This window comes from Arvicanthis niloticus, chromosome 9, assembly GCF_011762505.2.
Source record: "Arvicanthis niloticus isolate mArvNil1 chromosome 9, mArvNil1.pat.X, whole genome shotgun sequence".
NCBI lineage: Eukaryota > Metazoa > Chordata > Mammalia > Rodentia > Muridae > Arvicanthis > Arvicanthis niloticus.
In genome coordinates, this window is record NC_047666.1 from 67998063 (window position 1) to 68020957 (window position 22895).

At 37.8% G+C, this 22895-nt stretch overlaps 1 protein-coding gene across 1 annotated transcript; it reads right to left on the reverse strand.

Annotated features, from left to right (window-relative positions):
- Positions 1-1595: 1595 nt before the first annotated feature.
- LOC117715759 (killer cell lectin-like receptor subfamily I member 1) lies at positions 1596-18818 on the reverse strand. The gene is made up of 6 exons (XM_034512614.2): positions 18560-18818; positions 7014-7106; positions 6811-6879; positions 3060-3211; positions 2446-2549; positions 1596-1710 (listed from the first exon to the last, which is right to left on the reverse strand). Exons 1-6 carry the CDS (start codon positions 18789-18791, stop codon positions 1596-1598), a joined length of 765 nt encoding a protein of 254 aa, XP_034368505.2. The 5' UTR covers positions 18792-18818.
- Positions 18819-22895: the final 4077 nt, after the last annotated feature.

The window sequence follows — 22895 nt, forward strand, 5'->3', positions numbered from 1 at the left end:
TTTAAATGTTCAGTTATAGTCCTTTTAACACAAGAATTATGTTTTCCCATCATGGCTTTTGTTCCTCTCTTGGCTCTCTCATCTGTTCTCTCATCATCACTGGGCCACTTTTCAAATGACTGAAAGTATAGTATTATCTGCTCTCTAGAAAAGTGACTGGGCTGAGATCCTTTTATAAAAATTGATTTACTTAATATTTTATACTACAATAATTCATACAAGAAATATACAGAAAACCTTTCTTAATAAGCCAAGGAAAAGTATATGGGTCTTTTATTAGCTGGTAACCAAGAGCAGGTTCATGTCTCAACATCTCATGATACTAAAACTCAGGGGCACAATAATTTTAAATGCAAAAATCACAAAGACCATAATTTATATCAATGTTAGACAAGGGTCAAAATAACTTTGAAACATTAATTTCTGGCAGAACATACTAATAATCTTAGACACAGCATGACAATTTTTGAATCATACCTTCTTCAATTATTTAGCTTCTGTTAAATAGGTAGAAATATTAATTATTCTTGTTAATACATCTGGACCTTGGAAATTCAATTGTGTTTCTAGGGTAAATGGTGTAGGTGGATAGAAAGGTAAGCAAGCACAAAATGAAGTCAGGAGAAGATGACATGATGGTAGTCACTGCAATGTATCTGTGAGTACATGTGCATGCAGGAGCCCAGGAAGATGAGAAGAGCATGTCAGATCTACTGGAACTAGAGTTACAGGCTGCTTTGAGACGGTGTGTCGATGCTGAGAATTGAACCTGTACCTCTGCAGGAGCGGTATGCACGCTTAACCTCAGAGCCATCACTGGGGCTCAGCTAAGCTTCTTAACTATTTCAATCAAAGTTGTATTTGTTATTTATTGTTTTTCTATTAAACCTGTTTTTGCCATTTCAAGCAGAACCATCAATATGTCTTTTGAACAATCTCCAAAGATATCTAACCCTTAAGGGTATTACACTGGGTCAGTTAGGCTGCATCTCTGGTCTACCTACTAGGTCTGCTGAGTCTCAAACTAGTTTGAGCCCTGGGAATATAGATCAGGGTTGGGCAACAACATAGGATAAGCATACTCCAAAAACAAAAATCAGGCTAGTAACATGGCTCAGTGGCCACCAAAATTTATGCAAGCCTGGGGACCTCTGGAGTCCACATAAAAGTGGAGGGAGAAAATCACTTCCACCAACTTGTCCTGTGACCTCCACATGCTCTGTGGAGTCCGTATTCCTTATACATGAAAAATGCACAAATAACTTTTTAAAAACCCACTATATTGATATGGGATCCTTTGATCACTTTAAGTCTATTGCTAAGTTACCAAATATAAATGGTTTTAGATATGTAATTTATTAATAACAGAAATCTTGATAGAATTGTGATCACCATTAAGAAGAATATTACTCTCACTTAATACAATATAGATGGTAAAAAATGTAATTACCCTCTCAGCTCAGTAAAACATCTTCAAAATTAAAAACCATCATCATTGGCCTTTTGACAAAGATCAAGTATAAAAATTATAAACTCAACAAAAAACAGACATTTTATGTCCATCATTAAATAAAATTATATTAGCAAAATAGATGTCACCTTGTATTAAATTCACAGGTGTATGGTTTCCTAGCTGAGCAGTCATCAGTAATGAATTGGTTTCCACGCAGATAATGACAGCTATTATTCTTCTTTTCTGAATCATAAATTCTGTAGAAAAACAATTTTAAAAAAATCAGAAATCATAAGGTAGTCATTAGAGGTCACAGTTTTTAATTTTAGAGTTTGAATTAGCTAAAACTAGTACAGGCCAAAGAGATGAAAACATATTGTTACAGAAAGAAAACAATGAGCCACAAGTGGATGGTGACCTTTCACTGAAAAACAGTAAGCTTAATGGAAAACATCAGACACAAGCTAATCCTCCACTGTCTGAGAAAGTAGGATTGGGATTCAAATCAATAGGAAATGGTACAAAGTTTCATAACAGTTCTCCATCTACCTAATGCTGGGAACCTCTAGGATAGTTCCTAAGGATGTGGTGACCACCAATCATAAAATTATTTTGTGGCTATTTAATAAAACTGTAAATTCACTACTGTTATGAATTGTAATGTAAATATCTGATTTGTAGTATATCTTCTATGGGACCTCTGTGAAAGTGTCATTCAGCCCTTAATGGGTTCACAACCTACAGATAGGGAATCATTGCTTCCTAAAATTATGTATAAATGTCTCCAGGGAGTCAGAGAGTAAATGTTTTAAATGTGAGATTCTACTACGCTAACATGGTTTCTCTGTTATGACCTACAGACTGCTGCTTCCACATCAGAGTGCTTTTCTTTCTTCTCAATGCTTCCTCTGTGCCACACAGAGACAGGACACACATGTACAATAATCCTACTACCCTCAGCAAAGCCCATTTTATCCAAAGATTTTACTTACAAGGTGTGTTGTGTTTTAGTGTCATTTTCCCATAACCAGGAACTGTTGGTTCCATTCTTTGTGAGACGAATCCACCCATGTATTTCAAACAATAACAAATTTTCCTGTTGAACACATAAAATCACAACCCATAAGTGAGTGTACAATCCCAATTTTTTTCTTTTCTTTTTGTTTCCTAAAATTTTTTTTGAATTTGTATATATCTTTAAGATTTGAGACAGAATTTCACCCCACAGCCCAAGCTGACTTGGAGACTCACTATGTAACCCAAACTGGCCTCAAGCTCATGGTGATCCTCTTGTCTCAGCCTCTCAAGTGCTAGGGTTACAGGAAGGAGTAACCATGCTGGGTGAAATGTCCCTTCCTTACTAAATAGCAGCTTTGGGTCTTGTTGCATAGAAAATGCTAGCTGGAGGTCATTTCCTGCTTTGTTTTTCTTGTAGCATTAAGCCTTGGAATGCTGAAGAGCCCTCCCTATGTTCTCACTAAGGATAATAGTAAATCTCCATGAGCAGGTGTCACATGACTTCCAGAACATTCAGTCTGGTCTTCATGGCCAGTGTTTTCAGTGCCATCAGTTACAAAGAGAAGAAAAACAAGAATGTGTGACTTACCAGTTCTTCTTTGGAGTCTATGATCACAAGATGAGAATTCAGTTTCTCACAAGCAGACTGACTCTCTGCCCAGGTTTTCATTCCACGAAAAACTTGATAGAAATTGTTTCCAAAGGCAATCCAGTCACATGAACAAAGATCATCGGAGGAGCCTAGGAAATGCACATGTGTGAAATGAGACAGAATTTCACCCCACAGCCCAAGCTGACTTGGAGACTCACTATGTAACCCAAACTGGCCTCAAGCTCATGGTGGTCCTCCTGTCTCAGCCTTTCATTTGTGTAACATTTATAACCATCCGAAGTTAAGTTAGTTACATTTGTTCTCATAAAAATGAGGGCACTTACTTGTCTGTCTCTCATTTCACAGATTATTGTGATAACAGCATGTATGCGTTTATAAAGTATAGATTATGTTTCTTAATTTTGTTAGTTTATTGAAATATTCTTACCATTCAAAATATTTTACAGCTAATATATGCCTAGAAAGGTGTATAAAGACTAATAAAGGTACTGCTTTCTAAGATAGCACAGATAAATCATAAATCTCTCATTTTAAATTTATGTCTGCTATAAAGATACACATTGCCCATTTTAATGAGTACTATATCTGTGAAAATCACTGCAAGTATATTTTGAAGTATAAAAAGGTACATTTTAATATTATCATGGGTTAAGTGTGTGCATCTCAGTTAGAACAAGAGCTCTTTTTTTCCTTATTTGTTTCGATTTAAAAGTTCTCCTACTTTAGACACAGTGTGAGTTTTCCAGGTTTGAAATGATATATCATTAAAAAAAAAATTCATGTGTATTTGCTAGGGGGCTTAAACACTGTAGGTAACACAGTTATTATTGCAAAGGGAAAAAGAGATAAGTTTTTCTACTCCAGGTTCAGTGACATTTGCTCAGAAACATGGATTCAGGTGGTACCAAGTACTACATGTTAGTGCAGATGCAGTTTTGGGAAATATTAATACCCTCTAAAGGTTCACAAGGTAGCTGAATAGATTTTAAATCAGAGATATGGGCAATGAAGAGTATAAAATCAACTAAAGAGAGCCCTACATAATTTTGTTCTGGATCTGTAACATTCTAACTCTGCTGAACCATAATGCTTTCAACATTTTATTCCACCTTTTAGAATGTTTCACATACATATTTTTTTTCTGGGAACCTTAGTTTACCAGATGTTTCCATGTAAATTTGTAGTTTGACTTCCTCTTTTATAGCTGATTTATTTGTATCCTGTATTTTCATTTCACACAGTTTTTCCACAATTTTCTTCCTTTTAACCCTGAACTACTCACATGCATTCATTTCCCATGTAGCCTTTAAGAATTCTCAATATTTGCTCCCCTTTGTGAGTAACCAGCACATTTTTACTTCTGTGTCCCACTAGCCTTATTCTGCCTATCATTACTGTGATAATCTCCATGATCAAAACCAACTTGGGTAAGAAAAGGTTTATTTGGCTCTCAGGTTAAAGGCCATTGTCAAGAAACCAGAGCAGGAGCTCAAGACAGGAACCTGGAGGCAGGAACTGAAGCAGAGACCATAGAGGAAAGTTGCTTACTGGCCTGCTTCTAGACACAAGGACAGTTATCTTTCTTATGCCACCAAGCCATCTACTTAAGAGGAGCTACACTACATTATAGGAGCCAGAAACACTTAAACCATTTAGCAATTAAGATGCCTCACAGACAGGCCAACAGACCAATCTAATGGAGGCTGATTCTCAGTTATGATTCCCTCTTTACTGGTATGTCTAGGTTTGTTTCAACATCACTGACTTGGATGCTAGTCTCTCTAAACTGAAGTTTTTCATAGTTTTCATTGCCTCCAGTTCAATTACTTCCAGGAGTGAGTCAAAGATCAGGTTTACATTTTGTCAGTTTCAAAATATCTGAGACAAAGGGAAGCTGAGTTTCATTTTCAAATGCAGAGTTGTCTGACTTGGGACTGGTCAGCATCAGGTCTGGCTCCCAGGTCCTCCCAGCAGCCTTGGTTCTCCTAGGCTAGGTCAGTCTGGCTTGTGTCCATTGATGTCAAGGTTTTCTACACAACTATCATTGTAAAGGAATACAAAGTAAAAGGAAAAACAAAAGGAAGAGAATAAAAGAAGAGGATTGCAGAAATACTAGTGAGGAAAGTGGCAAGACACATTTCTAAAAAACATTTAAATAAACTTGAGGCCAGCTCAGTAAAAGAGAATTTATGCCCATAGGCGAACCAATTATCTGTGGCTAGAGAGCTCATGAACTTTAGAGCAGAATCTACTACTGCCATGTTCCTAACACTGTATAATTTCAAGCTGTGTTCTAAAGGCTTATCCTTATACCCACATTCTTGCAGCAGATAGAGTTCCACAACTGATCAAATTGCAGAGTACAAGTAATTGATTGTGTGGTGTCCCACAAAATCTGATGTATCTATGATGTAACCCCTATACCTAAGGCTAAGGGAAATTTGCAGAAGAGAGGTCATAAAGATTGAAACAGGCAGAGGACCAGGACATCTGGTGTAACACCCTGTCTTCTAGTTATAGCGAACAAGCTGTAACCATAAAATCTCAACAACTTGGTTACCTAAACAAGGCCCACACAAGGACAACACCAATCAACATGTACATAGATGTAGCATGAAACAGCAATAACAGTTAAAGAAAAGTTGTGAACTTTGGGGGATCCGGAAACACTGAGAAGTTGAAAGAGGGAAATGGAGGAATGAAAATGATGTAAACACTGTATAAAATTCTCAAAAAAATGTAGTGAAAAAGACATTCATCTAAAAATTTATGCAAAGAGGTAGAATCTGATAAATGAGATTATTTAGTGTTTGAAAACATTACTACCTGATGGCTCTAATGCCAATGAAGGAATGGACTTGCCACTGAGAGTACAAACAAGCATAGAAAGAGCAAACATTCCATTTTTTCATGTCCATGATGCAGGCTACCATCAGAAGTCATGGCCAGATTGAAGGTGGATAATCCCACCTCAAAATATTTGTAATAAAGTTATGTCCTCCTACTTCAAATGATTTAATTAAGAAATAAAACCTCAGAGGTATAACTAGCTGCTTGGGTTTTAGTTAACTTTGGATGAAGTCAAATTGACATAGCCACATTTGTCAATCATCATCTCAGTGACAGCTGTTATTAAATGTTTAGAAATATCTGCATACAGCCATTTGTGTCCATGGCTTTTTTTTTCTCTTGTTCACATGTGCAGTGTAGAATTCCTGAGAATATATACCAGGACTGCTTCCTATATACAGGTCATCCTGCTCTGTACTGGGAATATGCACACATAAGTATATACTTCCTAGGATTACTTTTTATTTCACTTACCTTTATTTTCAAACAGCAGTAAATGGGCAATTCATATTTACTAGTCTACATATTTGAATCACATTTTATTCTAATCAACACAAAACAATACAGATAAACACACATAGTTGTAATCTCTGGGGATTTTACTTTTCAGATTCTCTTTTCTTAGTTTTAAGCCATGTGAGTTCTTTTCTCATAAGGATCTAAATGAACAACACTGTTTCTGGCTATCATGATTGATTGAAGTTTGTGGAAATAGGAAGTAATGAAAAGTCTTGGAATTGAACTCTATAAAAAATCACCAACATTCTCAGAGTTAACACTCACTTCATCCTGAGTTTAACACTCACCAACATCCTCAGAGTTAACATGCACAGACATCCTGAGAGTTAACACAAACATCGTTAGGGTTAGTACTCACCATCTTCCTTAGGACACAGAAAAGGATGAAGTGAGGTTTGTCTGCGTTGCTCTTCTTGTCTTGAAAATACTAGGGCATAATTCATGACAGGAATTAGTAGTGTTTGAGCTATGGTCATGTAGATGCTATGAAATCAGTCAAGCTATAATCACATTACTGAAAGCACAACTGCTACAAAGTGAAGTAGTTGCTTAAATGCTTACATTTTGGAAGTAAGATCCCCATGGTTGTCATCAGCACCACACACAAGGCTCCAAGCATGCTGGTTACCACCCTCCATACTGTCAATTTGGGGCCTGAAAAGAGAAAGAAACAGTAGCAATGACTGAGTTTCTAACTTCCAGGAAGGACCAGAGTGTCTCCAACTTAGGTTTAAAAGCCATCCTAGAGTAAAGAAATACTAGATTCATTCCTATTTACCATTAAACCTCTGTTTCCTAAGGACTTTGCTCTGCCTCACCTGTAATTTAATTGTAAATTTTTCAGTACTGCCTGTTCCAGGAATGAAAATTCTGTCTTTATTTCAAAAAATTGTTTATACCCATCTTGCAATCCTAACATTGTTTCAAAAGGTGATTTGGCCACTGATGGCTACCTTGTTATGACTCCCTGTTGTTATGATTTCCTTGTTATGTCCAGCTTGTAACCATGCCTTTATTTCAGGAGACCTTTAGGACTAATGTGTATGCTTATCTTATGCTCTTGTAACCCCAATTATTTTCCTTGCCAAATCCCCCATCTGGAGGCCCTCTACCCCTAAGGTATAAAAACCTTATTTTTCTCACATCTAAGGTTGATCTCCCAAACCCTTTCTTAGGGTGAGGCAGCCTGCTTACATGTATACATAAGCTTGCTTTAATTGCTTGCTTTAATTAATTTGTCCAAGACAATTTGCGTTGGTGGTCGTCTTCCTCTGAATTAACATTAGAATTAACATCAGCAGTTCCTCAGATCATGACTCCAATCCTAATTCAGAAGCCAGATCCTTCCCTCTTGCTCTCCAGGACTGAAGAATTTCTCCAAAAGGTATTCACCTTGGAGATAGTCCAAGACCCAGAAGCACATCTTCAGTTCCTCAGACTTCCTGAGCAAATGACTTCACCAAAGGAGAGAAAAACAAACACCTTTCATATCTTTTTATTATGGAGACCTCCTTTGGTAAATCATGGAAGCTTTTATTTGTTTTTTTAAAAATGTTTTATTTGTTTACATTTCAGTCACTGCCTTTCTCCTCAAGCTTTTGAATTTTCCTGTGACATTTGGTTTCTGGTCCTGTTCTGGTTCCATGAAATTCCAATCTTGGGTCATAGAGGGTCTCATGAGGCTCAAAATTCTTCCAGCCGGGACAAAGGGAGATGTCCAAATGTCCACTGGTTATTTCTGATTAATTGGGAATTCAGACAGAGCCACCAGCTCCTTTTCTGACTGAATTTGTGACCCTAACAGCTCTCTAGTGATACTGGGTTCCCAGAAAATTTGAGTTGCCAGGCACCTGAGTGTCCATTGGTACAGTTTCAATGCCTAGGCTGTACAACAAGGCCAAGGAAACATAAGGACATCCCATAACACTGGGGCTTAGCCCATGGTTTGGAGAGGTCCAACCCAGGAGGATGCCAGGCATACCTGGAGCAGAGATGGACTTCACTAATGCCCAGCCTAACTGAATAAGTGAAACCTGTCACTTAGCCACCAGTGGGTACCTGACATGTGAGTTGTAGAGAGAGGCAACTGAAATATTCTTTCTATTTGTTAAGAAAATTACTGTAGTCAAACCAGTTAACCTCTTAATGGACCTGATTGTTGTCATTGTCTCTGTTATTATGTTGCTGTGTTTTGTTTTGCGTTTTGCTTGGCTGTATGCATTCTACCTGGGGCAAGTTCTTTTTTTTCCCCTTTTCTTTTTTCCCTTTTTTTCCTTTTTAAATGTTTTTTATTGAATATTTTATTTACATTTCAGATGCCATCCCCTTTCCCCATTTCCCCTCCCTAGAAAACCCCTATCCCACGCCCCCTTCTCCTTTTTGCATTTTATAAAATTTTTTAAAATGTTAATCGAAGGCCTTATAAGTTTGGTAATGCTCAATCAGAAGTGTAACCCAATACCCAACCTAGTATATCAACTATCTTTGACTGGTGGAGATGCGTGAACATCTGCCTCCCTGTCCCCCCCTCTCTTTCTCTCTCTTTCTCTCTCTCATCACCTAGCTTCTCCTCTCCTTCTTCTCCTCCACTCCTTACTCCTTCTCTTCCTCTCAGTACTCCTTCCCACCTTAGCTCCTCCTACATATCACCCTTCCTGTTAAAATAAAACTTTTCTCTCAAAATACAATTAGAGCATAATTATGCCAATTTGTACCAGTGAGGTACAAGATAGTCTTAATATCCAGTCCATCATTTTGTTGGCTAACCAGAACCTCTGTCATCTCTCCTAACTAAAAAACTTAGTTCTGAACCTGGCTTTTTCCTTGGCTTTAGAATGAATGTCAGCTGAAAACCAACCACTCAAATCTCTTCTCTCAAGGTAAATAGCCAGGATTGGCTATGAGACTATAAGTTTTCAACTCTGTCAGAAATCCAGAATGGCCGAGTTAACTAATATTATGGGAAGCACAAAGCATAGCTTCTAAAACTTAGCCAATTTATAGACACCGCTGAACACCTGGACACTCCCTATACTATAAAATGTTGGAGCATCTGATCTTCAGCCTTCTGGCCCATGATCATCTGACAGACCTTAGTGCTGCAGAATTATTAAGGGCTGATTACTCTGTCTAGGCAGATATAGTCAGTTGACTATTCTGCAAGTGTGTCCTTTTCTAGACAGTAATTTGTCTGTAGGTGGAAAGAGGCAATTCTTGCCTAGTGGCTGTCACTGCACAACTGGAGTAACTCCAAAGATGCTCAATTTCTTCTTAGAATCCAATACAGGACGTTGTTAGGAGCAGACAGGTCTCTAATCAAAATGAACATTACTACAGAAATATTTGTAACGTCAATTCTGTGGACTTCTGACATTTTGAAAACCAACTATCCATGTAAGGTAATTTGGACGGTTGTCTGTTAACTCCACACAGCTATTTCTAGATAAAGCATAGAAAACACCCTAATGATAAACTCCAAGCCATCCTGGGGCAAGTTCTATGTATTGGTTTTATTTTCACTCTCTACATTTCGTGTGTGTGTGTGTGTGTGTGTGTGTGTGTGTGTGTGTGTGCGTGTGTGCGTGTTTCTGTGCCAGGTACAGGTGGAAATGGGAGGCAGAATAAGCTCTAACTTCATCTACTCCCGTGCTGTCCAGCTGGGACAATGTGGACATACCCAGCATGCTATGCTGTGTGCACACTTTGTGTACTTGCTGGTCCCAGACCCAAATCCACCACTTTCTTGCCATTGCTTCCTTGACAGCCAACACTCAGAATTCATTTCTGAGCTTTCTGGTCACTGGATTCAGAAAGAATTAAAAAATCTTTTGGGTATGGGTAACATTGAAATATTGTTTTATGCTATTTTGCCATATTGAGAAGCTGGCACTGGAGTTGAAAAGTGTCTGTCATATGTCAGGAGACTTTTGGCACTTTGTGGCAGAAAAAAAAAGAGCAAGGCAGAACAGTTAATGGATTTAGAACATTGGTGTCATTTCACTATATAAAACTTATGCTAAGATATAAATGTTTCTCAAGATTTATAAGGCTATTAAATAAACATTCTGTACCTCAGGATTTATGAGGTTATTGGATATGCTTAAAAATCTATAGCATTTATAGGAAAACTTGACTTGAAACTTATAACACAGGGTTAATAATCAAAGGGTACACAAGCAATCTTAAAACATAGACCTAATCCATTGATACGATATGTATAGTTCTGTGCAAATATTCAAAAGTTTTAAACTTGCTTTTTTAACTACCATAGTTCTGCTTCTGACTATTCTGTTACTTGAAATTTGTCAACCCAAAACATGGCTTTTATGCTTAAAGGCTCACCCTGAGAAAGGCTCAAGTCTACATTGAAATCTCAAACACGAAGCATAGTCACTGGCCAACTAAGTTAGGGCCACAATTACTAAGCACCAGCAACTGGAATATTCCTATTTTTTGATGCAGCAAGTCAATGACCTAAGCAGTTTGACAAAGAGCCTATAGAATGTCTCTCCTTAACTAAGATCTATTCAGGCTAACAGAGGCTGGTTTAAGAATGTATGTCTAGCCTACTTGTCTTTGCTAATTTTGTTAAGTTTTCATTATTTTGGTAAGCTGAGTCACACAGGAAACTATGCTAGTACTACAGAGAAATAGTAATACAAACTATATGGTATTTATACAGAAAAAGACTGTTGATCAATGGAATGGAATCAAAGACCCAGAAATAAACCAACATATCTATGGACACTTGTTTTTTGATAAGGAAGTCAAAACCATACAGTGAAAAAAAAAAAAAAGAAAGCATCTCCAACAAATGGTGCTGGATTAACTGAATGTCTATGTGCAGAAGAATGAAAATAGTCGCATATTTAAATTTTAAGTTCAAATGAATCAAGGACCTCAACATAAAACTGGGTACATTAAATCTTATAGATCAGAAAGTAAAATATAGCCTTGAACACATTGGTATGGGAGACAATTTCCTGAACAAAACACAAATGGCTCAGGCTAAGATCAACAATTGATAAGTGAGACCTGATGAAACTGCAAAGCTTCTGTAAGGCAAAGGACACTCTCAATAAGACACAATGACAGCTTACAGATTGGGAAAGGTTCTTTATTAACTCTATATCTAACAGAGGGCTAATATTTAAAATCTATAAAGAACTCGATAAGTTAAGCACCAACAACCCATGCAATCTAGTTAAAAATCAGTCACAGAGCTAACCAGAAAATTCTCAACAGAGGAATCTGGAATGCCTGAGAAGCACTTAAATAAATGTTCAAAGTCCTTAGTCATGAGGAAAATGCAAATCAAAACAACTCTGAGGTTCCTTCTTACATCTTTCAGAATTTCTAAGATAAAAAACTTGAGTGATAGCATGTGCTAGAGAGAATTTGCAGCAAAGGGAACCCTCCTCCACTGCTGGTGGGAATGAAACTTTTACAACCACTTTGGATATCAATTTGGCAAATTTTCACAGAAAACTGGGAATAGTTCTACCTCAAGACCCAACTATACCACTTCAGGGCATTTACCCAAAAGATGCTCAACCATCCCACAAAGACATTTGCTCAACTATGTTCATAGTAGCTGTGTTTGTTATAGTCAGAAACTGGAAATGACCTAGATGTCCTTCAGCTGAAGAATGGATAAAAATGTGGTTCATCTACACAATGGAATACTATTCAGCTATTATAAACAAAGATATAATGAGTTTTGCAGGCAAATGAATATAACTTGAGAGTATCATCCTGAGTGAGGTAACTGAGTCCCAAAATGACATGCACCATGCACAGTGTGTATTCACTTATAAATGGATATTAGCCATAAAATAGAGGATTCTCATGTTACAGTCCACAGACCTAAGGAGGTTGGACAGGAAGGAGTCTCACTTGGAAGGGAAAATGAAATGGTCATGTAAGTCAGATGGAGGGACCTGGGTGGGAGAAGGGTTTGGGATGGGAGTGCCTGGTTCAGGTTGGCTTTGGGGAGGGGCAGTGTGGAAGACTGGATGGCCATGTGAATGAATGGCAATCTGAAACCAATAATGGGGGAAAGGTAGGAGGCAGCTCCAGAAAGAGACAGAGATCTGAGATAAGAGAAGCACCCAAGAATCAATGAGGTGACCTTTGCTGTGACCCACAGCCCTGGACCTATGGAACCTAGAATGGGTAGGTAGGAACCCTGGAGGGAGTAATAGAGATACCAAACCACCCACAAAACTTTTGACCCCTAATTTTTCCTATCTACAAGAAATGCAGGGACATGGGATGGAGCAAAAACTGAGTGAACAACCAGTAAATAACCAGCCCAACTTAAGACCCATCCCATGGAAAAGCACCAATCCCTGACACTATTAATGATACTGTGTTATGCTTGCAGACAAGAAAATAGTAGCATGACTGTCGTCTGAGAATCTCCACTTACCAGCTGACCCAGACAGATTCAGATACCCACAGCCAAACAGTGGGTAAAGCTTGGGGACTCTTGTAGAAGAACAGAAGGAAGAATCACAGCCCCTAAGGGGATAGGAATTCCATAGGAAGACCAACAGAAACAACTAACCTTGGAGCCCTTGGAACTCTCAAAGATTAAACCACAAACCAAAGAATGTGCACAGGCTGGACCTAGGTCACCCCACACATATATAGCAGCTTGCTCTTCACATGGGTCCTGAACAACAGGAGTGGAGGCTATCCCCAAAGCTGTTGCCTGTATGTGGGATATGTTGTTCTAGCTGGCCTGACTTGTCTGGCCTCAATGGGAGAGGAAGTGCCTAGCCTTGTAGAAACTTGAAGTGCCTTTGGTGGGGAGATATCCAGGGTGCTAAGAGGAGAAGGGGAGGGGTAATGGGGAAAGTATTGTGGGAGGGGCTGACCAGGGGTGGGGGACAGTGAGCAGAATATAAAGTGAATAAGTAAAAAAAATAAAAAATAAAATACAAAACAACAAACAAATGAACAAACAAACAATGATATTCTCTAATAGTGGACTATGAAAGTCTAGGAAAGCAAAGTTGTTGGTTTCCATATGGACTGTGTTTATAATTTAGTTTTATTTTGATTCCAAAAAGTCTTCAATCCTTGATCTATATTTTTTAAAGCAAAATCTAATAAGAAGAAAACTATAGAATATTAATCTTGTAAAAGCTACTAAGTTGTAAACTGTTAAAGATAATGAAGGCATACAGATGAATAGTCTTCTTATAAGTTATCATATTCCTTGCCAATGTAATTTCTTTACAAGGAGTAGCTTACATAACCTCCTGTATGTTTCAAGAACCTAGAACAAGTAACAAAAAGCCAGGGATTTTTATTTGACATCAAGTATACTTAATAGACAGCACTCAAAACATTTCTGAGATCTGTTAAATATGGCAACTAAAATGTTTAATGGAACAAGCTTACTATGACATACGATCACCACTCTTAGAGTCAACTGTAAGATTTTCAAGCAGACAGATGGGATTTAATGACTCCACCAAGATTGTAATATTCCTAACTACTGGGCTAAACTGCTCATGCCTTGCCTGCTGTCAGGGCCATTCATGAACAGTGGACACTGTTGGGTTGACTCTTTTCTTCTGCTCCATGATAATAAGGTCAGAAGCTTTATCAGTTTAGCATCAGCTGTTGATTCCATGTGTTTCACATATAAAGCCCAGGCCTTATTTTCTAGAGAAATTAGGTTACCTGATGAAAAAGAGTAAACTCACAGACAAGTTGACCTTACTTACAGGCTTCATTAAAGGACAAGAAACTTGCTTTGTAAAGAGTGTTCTTAGTAATCAACCCCTTACGTATATCCAATGATAAGAAACAGAATAAAAATGGTTAAATTTTATGCAATTTACAAAGGTCTATAATTAATTTAAATTATAAACATCTGAACAAATAAAAAGTTGAAGTAATTTCTGAGAATATAAGAAAATGACCCAGGTCTAAAAAACCGAATTAGTCTATGCTACTGCTATTATAAGATTTCAAAACTCAAAGTTTTAACACTGATCAATGAAGTTCAGATAAGCTGGTAATTCATCAACTATTATTATTAGTCACAAGTTCAAGATTTTAAATTTCCTCTGCTTGTCTTCTAAATACAAACTTAAAGATGCTTCTGAGCATGCTAAAAATATCTCTGTCCTATCTATATGTCCAGCCATCTGGACAAAGAAATTTTTTTTTCATACGTTTGAACCCAATTCTATAGCTTTTGCTATGACTCAAAGACACGAGTATATCCCAGCTGTTTTATAGACACCCAGAGGGTAGCTTTTTCTGCAATATAGATTAAAAAACAATGGTAAAGTAACCTTCAGAGAGTCAAAGATACCATCATACTTGGATCAACCTCTCACAGATCAAATGGGCTCCATATTAGTACTCCTTTGGATCAAAAGACTAAGCTTCCTTGCCTACTGCCTATTTTGAAAGGGGAAGTTCCAAATATAAACGTTTCATTTAAGTTCTTTAACTTCTGTGGTGGTTACCAAGCCTCTTCTGGGAAAGGTGCATAAGTGTAACGTAGTCTGCTTTCCTTATGTCAAGGCCTGAGGATTTGGATCCCCACATGGCAAGGACCTGTGGGGATATTCATGCAGAATCCCCTGGCCTTTCTTGAGAAACTGCTTGGTTCACTTTTGACTTGCATTTGCATTCTTGGCTTTGCTCTTGAAAGTTTTTACCTTCACTTTGTCCATAGCAGATACTTCCCCAGAATCAGAAAAGGAAAGCTCAGACTATGATCCATTATTGTTTGTCTCTGAGCATCATGGGAACAGAATAGATCACTACTCCTCTGTTTGTTAATAATGGTGATGTGGTTGAGCCAACACAAGGCCCTGGCCTGGGTGAATCAGCTAACATCTGATGTTCTCTTCCTATGGCAACTAAGTTATAACAATGATTTGTCCACCAAGCTGGTCCAAATAGCAGTTAGTTGGTTATCAAAAAGTTAGAAAGGTTTTGCTGGATCATTGGGTCCAAGATTTAGTTCAATATTCAGAGGTGATCCAAGAAAGGATGAGACACTGACTCAGGTTACTAATTTGCTGAGAGGTCTGGGCATTAAAGGAATTACATCTCCTGATTAAAAAAAACACTTCTTAGGTTAGCAGAAAACCACAGGGATGGAGCAGAAGAAGGAAGGGAAAAGAGTACAGTGGGCAAATTATTATTAAATGTCGGAAGTTCTTCAAAGAGATTGTAAATGAGAAAATGTATGTAAAACCATTTCAGCTGTAAAAAAAAAAAAAAAAAGATGTATAAATAAAAGTGGCCTGATTTGTCTCAGTGCCAGAGTGTGCCACTTTGGTCAAAGTCTTTGCCTCTTCCACACATCCTTCTTCAGGTTCTGAACCCTGCCCAGGCTGGACTCCAGTGCTTCTGACCCTAGTCTGTATCTGTCTTGGCAGAATTCCACTCAGCTGGTAGACACTATCCAGAAATCAGTTACAGACTGCAAAGTATCCCAAAGGTGATCTACACTGTACCAGCCCCAGTCATCCTACAAAACTGGAAATCCTTGGACTTAAAGGTGATGTAAACTGGTCCAGTTGATGTCACTGCTCCCTGTCTCTTCAGCTGGGTTAGCAACCAACTGCTTCTTACAAACACCCCATTACTGTAATCTCCTCCTGGCCTTTGGGTAATATTCAAGTCTTTCTGTGTCCTCACAAAGGAATCCTAATTTGAGCAGGAAGTACTTTCAGAGGAAAATATGTTACCCCTTGTCCTCAACAAAGGGCTGGAATATTAGGTCCATGAAAACACTATTGGGGATACCTATTGGCATTCCAAGATTATACTGACTTAAAAAATATTTGTTCTATGTATCCTAGCCAACTAGACATAATTTATAAATGAGCAATATACTTTTGCATTGTAAAATTTACTTTTCCCCAGATAAAAATTGCTAAGACCTTATCACAGATTTCACAGAGACACATAAGACAAGGGGGGAGTGGAGAACCAGCCTGCCTCCATCTTAGTCTTAAAAACCATTTTATAGTAAAGACAAACTACTTTTATTCCTGTCTATGATTAAACCCCTGTTTCTCAAGAATTGCACTATGCCTCTCCTGTAACCTTAACCACAGATGGTTCTGTACTGCCTCTTCCTGGAATGGCAATTCTATACCTGTTTTAAAGATTTGTTTATAAACAACTTGTAGTCCTAGATATCTTTTTATCAAAAGATAATATGACCAAATATGATGACTTTGTTTTGAGTACCTGTTGTTATGATTAGCTTGTTACGTTCACCTTGCATTCATGTTTTACTTTCAGGAGTACACTAGGACTAACTTGTAGACTTAGGTTCTGCTCTTGTAACTCTGCCTACTTTGAATGCCAAATCCTTGATTTGAACCCCACCCCCAACTCTGAGTTATAAAAACCTTGTTTTCTTCACATCCAATGCTGACATCTCTAACACCACCTTAGGGTGACACAGCCTGTGTAATTTAGCAAAAAAAAATGCTTTAATTAATTTGGCCATGATTATTTGTGTTGGTGTTCTTTATCCTCTCAGTTTTGAAATCATCAGTTTCTTAACTCCAGTTTCTTTGAGGACAACTTCTCCTTTTCTACTACTAAAAGACATTCAAATATTATGTGTCATCTGGCTTTTATTGGGTAAATCATGTGTGATGAATATATTTCTAAAGGTCAGAGCAGTTAATAATAACTAATCCCTTGGGAGAACATTGAAATATTTTGTAATGGACCCTGGGGGATCACCTTAAGTGCAAGCCTGGTAACCTGAGTTCTATCCTCAGCACCCAAGGGTAAAGCCTGTGGTATGCATATGCATTGATACCTGCATTAATACCTCTTATCCCAGTGGTGTTCATTATGTGCCTGTACCTGTTAACCCAGCAAATGGACACAGACTTGGCAACTGGACGCTCACAGGCCAGCTAGCTGTGGGAAGGCTGCAGAAACTAAGAAGAACCTACTTCAAAACGAGGTGTAAGTGAACAGATTAAGCTGTGCGCATATGTTCTTCCCCCTCTTCTTCTCCCCTCTCTCTTTCTACCCTCACATGTCTATAAAACAGAAAAAAAGAAATAAAAAAAAATTTTTAAATTACATTTAACTTTTTAATTTTAGTCTGTTGTCTGGTAAAATATGACGAAACTGCTACCTCCAAAATATTATGAAAATTATTTTTCTACAATCTGTCATTGCCATGAGACTAAAGTATGATATTTCTTTAAACACAGTGGATATTTCTCCTTATTTGGTCCACTGCATGTTCAGGGTAGTTCTAGTGTGACTGAAATAGATTGAACTGAATAAAGTTGGCATCAATTGTTATTTTCAAGATAGCAAGGAATGAACTCATCCATGGTGGTTCACACCTGTAATTCAACCATTTTGGAAGGCTGAAGCAAGAAGCTAAAGAAAGCTTTGCAATCAAGGCCTATCTGGGCTATATTATAAAACAGTGTTTATAGACATGGGAACAAAGGGGAAAAGGAAATAAAATGGAAATTTTAATAACAGCATTCAAATGTGTATATAATTCTTAAACAATAAAATTCTGTTAGATACTGCTTCTGTGATATTTGAGAGAAATGTATTAAAAGATAATTTATTCTACTACAGTGTTGTAGACTAGCTAAAGGAGGGAGGGTGTATTAAAAAGACATATAATTACCATATTGTGAACAATTTAGGAGAATTATGTTTCCTTTCCTTTAATTCTGTTTCTGTTGCTGTGATAAAATACCCTGAAAAGACACCTTAGGTCTCAAAGGGGCCTGTTCAACTTACAACTCCCATTGGCAGTCCATCAGAGCAGCAACAGCATCAAGAGCCAGAAGCAGCTGGTCACGTGTAGTCAAGAACAGAGAGGAATGAACACCCTCATGCTTAGTGGTCAACTAGCTTCTACTGTTCTTACAAAGTCCAGAGCATGAAGATACCCACTAAAGACATGCTCACAGGCCAAATTGATTTAGATAGTCCCTTAGACTCTTCCAAGGGGATTCTGTTTTGTGTCATATTGACAACTAAAATAGTTGTGACAGGTATTGAGAGCCATAATCTAAACCCTAGTGTCAAGATCGATCAGTTGCAGAAAGGACACAACACTGTACCTTGTCTTTTTCTTCTGACAGTTTGTTTCCTGAGCCGGGCCTGAGGTGTTCTGTGGAATGTCAGCTCTGCATATTTTACCTGCTCTTCATTCAGCACTGCAAGGCTCTGCCTGGCTGTAGGTGTTCTGTGCTTCCGTGAAGACTTACAGGTCTTTATGTCTGTGTATGTAACATCCTGCTTGTTTGCTGTATATTCACGACGTTTACTGTGAGGCATTTCTTTCTGGTTCATGTCAGTCTTGGTAGCTTGCTGCTCTTGTTCTGGAGTATTTCTGCCACAAAGAATCACATGTCCATTGCATTGCTGAGCCATCTCTGAGCCTTGGCCCTCATGTAGAAATATTTGATTATGAAATCAGTGGGGAAAGTGGAGGAAATGAAAGGACAAATCCCTCTCTGAATGTGATACTTCTACTGATTCAGAAGTATGATTCCGTCATCCCTGAAAAAGCTCAAACCCACTTTTCCTCCTTGAGTCCATTTTAAAAGTTTTGGACCTGGGATTTCATACTAGATTTCTTCTCAGCATTCTATGTATAATGCTTAGTACATAATAATTAAAATAGCTAAAATGTCACTCTATTAAAGAACAATTCAAAATTTAAACTGAAGCCAGTTTAAAATCAGGTGTCTATAAAATGTATTAATGAAATAAAGTATTATTTGGTGGAGTAAAATATTCAGAGTGCAAAAGTGGATTTAGCTCAGAAATTTAACAAATTCTGCATTAGGATAGAAGCATGCAAGTCTCCTTATATAAGATTAATTTCTATCTAAGCAGGTCACAATTATTTCAATTATTTATATACACATACACATGCAAACACACATGAGAGAGACAGAAAGACAGACAGACAAATACGTGCGCACACACACACACACACACACACACAGAGAGAGAGAGAGAGAGAGAGAGAGAGAGAGAGAGAGAGAGAGGTATCTAAACATATGGGTCATCAAATTATCAAATTAATGAAACGGGACCTATGAAGCACAAACAAGGAAGGGAAATAAACAGGCATCCACAAAACCCAATAGAAACCCAAAATCACAAATTAGAAATAAATTCATGCAAATTAAAGGAAGAGTGGCCACCCTTGAGAACAAGAAATATTTTACTCAAATATTATTTTCTTTTTTAGATAGAATCTCTCTGCTTAGCCCTGGCTATCCTGGTTCTTATTGTGTGAACCAGCAGATGGGGTCTCGGCATTTAGCCTTGGCTATCTATCCTAGTACTTACCTTATAAACGAGTGGACAGGGGCTCTTTATTTAGCCATGGCTGTCTATTCTAGTTCCTTCTATATAAACCAGCAGACAGAGTCTATCAATCTAGCCCTGGCTGACTATCCTGGTACTTATTTTGTGAACCAGCAGGTGACCTTCCCACACTTAGGTTTGACTGTGTATCCTAGCATTTACTATGTAGACTGCTTCACTTAGTCCTGTCTATTGCAGTAGTCACTAAGCAAACCAGGCTGGACTCTTAACTCACAACGACCACCCTACCTCTGCTCAAATGCTGGAATTAAAACAGTGTGCCACTACACCCAGCTCAGTTGATGATTTTTAAACTAGTAAGTGATAAAAAAATGTATAAAGTTGCTGATCCATATATTACTTAAACGAACTGCCAACTGTTGAATTTCAATGTGAATGTTTTAGCCTACATAAATGTTAAACATGTGTTTAAATTATGTAAACAAGATTTTGTCATCATTGTTTTTACCTAATAAATATAGAGGGAAGCTGAATGAGAATATAGTGATTGAAGAAAAAAAAAGACATTGAGAGCTTGTTTAGAGTTTCTAGCAGGGGAGCACAGCTAGTCATATACGTGAACCTTGAGGGCTCTCAGAGACTGTGCCACCAACCAACAAACATACATGGGTTGGACTTATGTGGCAGATGCACTGCTCAGGCTTCATATGGATCCTCCAACAACTGGAGCGGGGGCTGTACCTAAGGCTGTTGCCTGTCTGTGGAATTACCCTACCTGGACTGCCTTATTTGGCCTCAGTGGGAAGAGGATGTACCTATCCCTGAAGACACTTAATGTGTCGGGATACCTAGGGGGGGCCCCATCCTCTCAGAGGAGAAGGGGAGGGAGGAAGGGAGGTGGAATAGTGCATTGGGAGGGGGCTGGTAGGAGGAGCAGCAATCAGGATGTACAATGCATAAAGAAACAAACAAATAAATAAACAAAAGATCCTGAGTAAGAAGATGAGCAAGTTACAGTATCTGAGACACTAGAGCTCCAGGTGGACCACTAATGCTAACAGATGTTCTTGACAAGCACAAAAAATCATGGAGTTGCAGTACTGTGTGTGCACGTTTACGGTGTGTGTGCAGATTTACTGTGTATGTGTTCAGGTTTCTGTGGGAATTCTGGAAGGTTTATACCTCACTTGAAATTAAAGCACATCTTTAAAAGCTGCTTAAAGATGGAATCTGAATATTTTAGAACAGTGGAAAATGTCTTGATATGTACATTTTTTGATATTGATGATTTTTTTCTAGCAATAATTTTATGAAAAGACAAACTGAAGTAAACATTTATAAGATAAATTTTAAGTTTTCAGTTTTTTTTCTAAAAATTGGTTGTGTTTATGTATCCATCAACACATGTAACAGTCATGTTAGAGACCTGGTAAAGTATTAAGAATGCCGTTTCACAGTCAAACTAAGTGCACAGGTCCACTAGGTACATCAACAAAACACTCCCATAGCTAAGACTCAGGGAACAGTGTGAAGAAGCCTGTTTGTTTTTTTCTGAGAAACAGACAGGGAGTGGATCTAGATGGAGGCGGAGGTGGTTAGGAGTGGGGGAACTGTAATTTGGATGTATTATGTTAGAAAAAAATCTTACTTTCAATAAAAGGAAAAAAAAAGAAAATTATCACTCAGATCAGATGATTGAATGTCTGAGAACTGTATATGTAACTCAGTAAATGATTACAATAAGAAAAGTAAAAACACTAAACTAATTCCAGCAAAAAAAAAATGATGATTTTAAACACACACATAAGGAAAACATTAGATAAGTAGATGGAGCCATAACTACCTAGACTCACATGGAAAGACTTTCACCATTAGTCACAGATATACAAACAAACGGTTAATTACATGTAGTTTTCCCTTATCAAACTAGCAAATACTTACAAACTAGATACAAAGGTACAAATCACACAAAAGGGCAAAGACTAATACATACATACATATACAAAACACATGCTGTATTTTGATTCTGAGCTAATAATATTTCAGTAGTTTTGTTGAACTATAAATTACCATCCAAGAGTGACACATGCTCAGAACTTGGAAGAAATGCATGAGTTAAGGCAATGTACTCACCCAGAGCAATGCATCCTAGAAGAGTCTGTCTGACAGCTTTATCAAAAAATCCAGGAACTAAACAATGCCCCGCTGTGTCACTAGATGAATAAAATTGGAAAACCGACGATGTGGTCCCAAATGTCCAGGAGAATACTAAGTTGCAACACCTTCTAAATGCTCAATATTTGTGAATTAGCCTGTGGGAAGGAAGAAAGGAAGTGTTCTTTCACTGCTGATTTATTATTATAGCACTGCCCCCACCAGATACCTTCCAGGAAGAGAATACGTGAGTTTAGCATGCTACTGAGTTTACTTTGAAAAATGTTTCATGTATTGTAGTTCACTTCTTTTTAGAATGTCTCAGGAAATGTTACATATAAATGATCTTGTAGGAATACATCAAGGAAAAATTATAAGCTGGGATTACATGGACATTGAGTTCCACAGAATAAATAATTGGTAGTTATTACAGTGAATATTACTTTTTTATTCTTTTAAATAAGTAATAATGCCTACTTTTCAGTGGAAAAATTATAAAGTGACTCTTGTGCTTTATATTACAATGTGGTGATAGCACGATCTGATATAATATTTTTATAATTTAAAATAATGTAAAGAATTTGAGTAAATAAATATGTGAATAAATCCAAACTCAGTGTCACAACCCTTGAAAACTCACATATTTTGGAAGCTATGTTCCCATGGATTGCAAGTTCAAAACTGTCCTGGGTTACCAAGTGAACCCAAGACCAGACTGAGCAACTCAGTGAGACCATCTCAAAGTTTTTAAAAAGTAAAGAAAGCTGTGGATGTAGCTCTGCTGTGTGTGTGTCAAGAGTGTTTGTCTTCCACGAGCTAGGCCCTTACTTCCAGATCATCCTAGCTAAAGTATAACGTGTTCTCATTCTTTAAGGATAGACACATACAATTGCCCACCTCTTCTCCCTCTGCTTCTTCACTCATGTTGTGACACAGACTCAGAGACTCTTGCTGAATGTG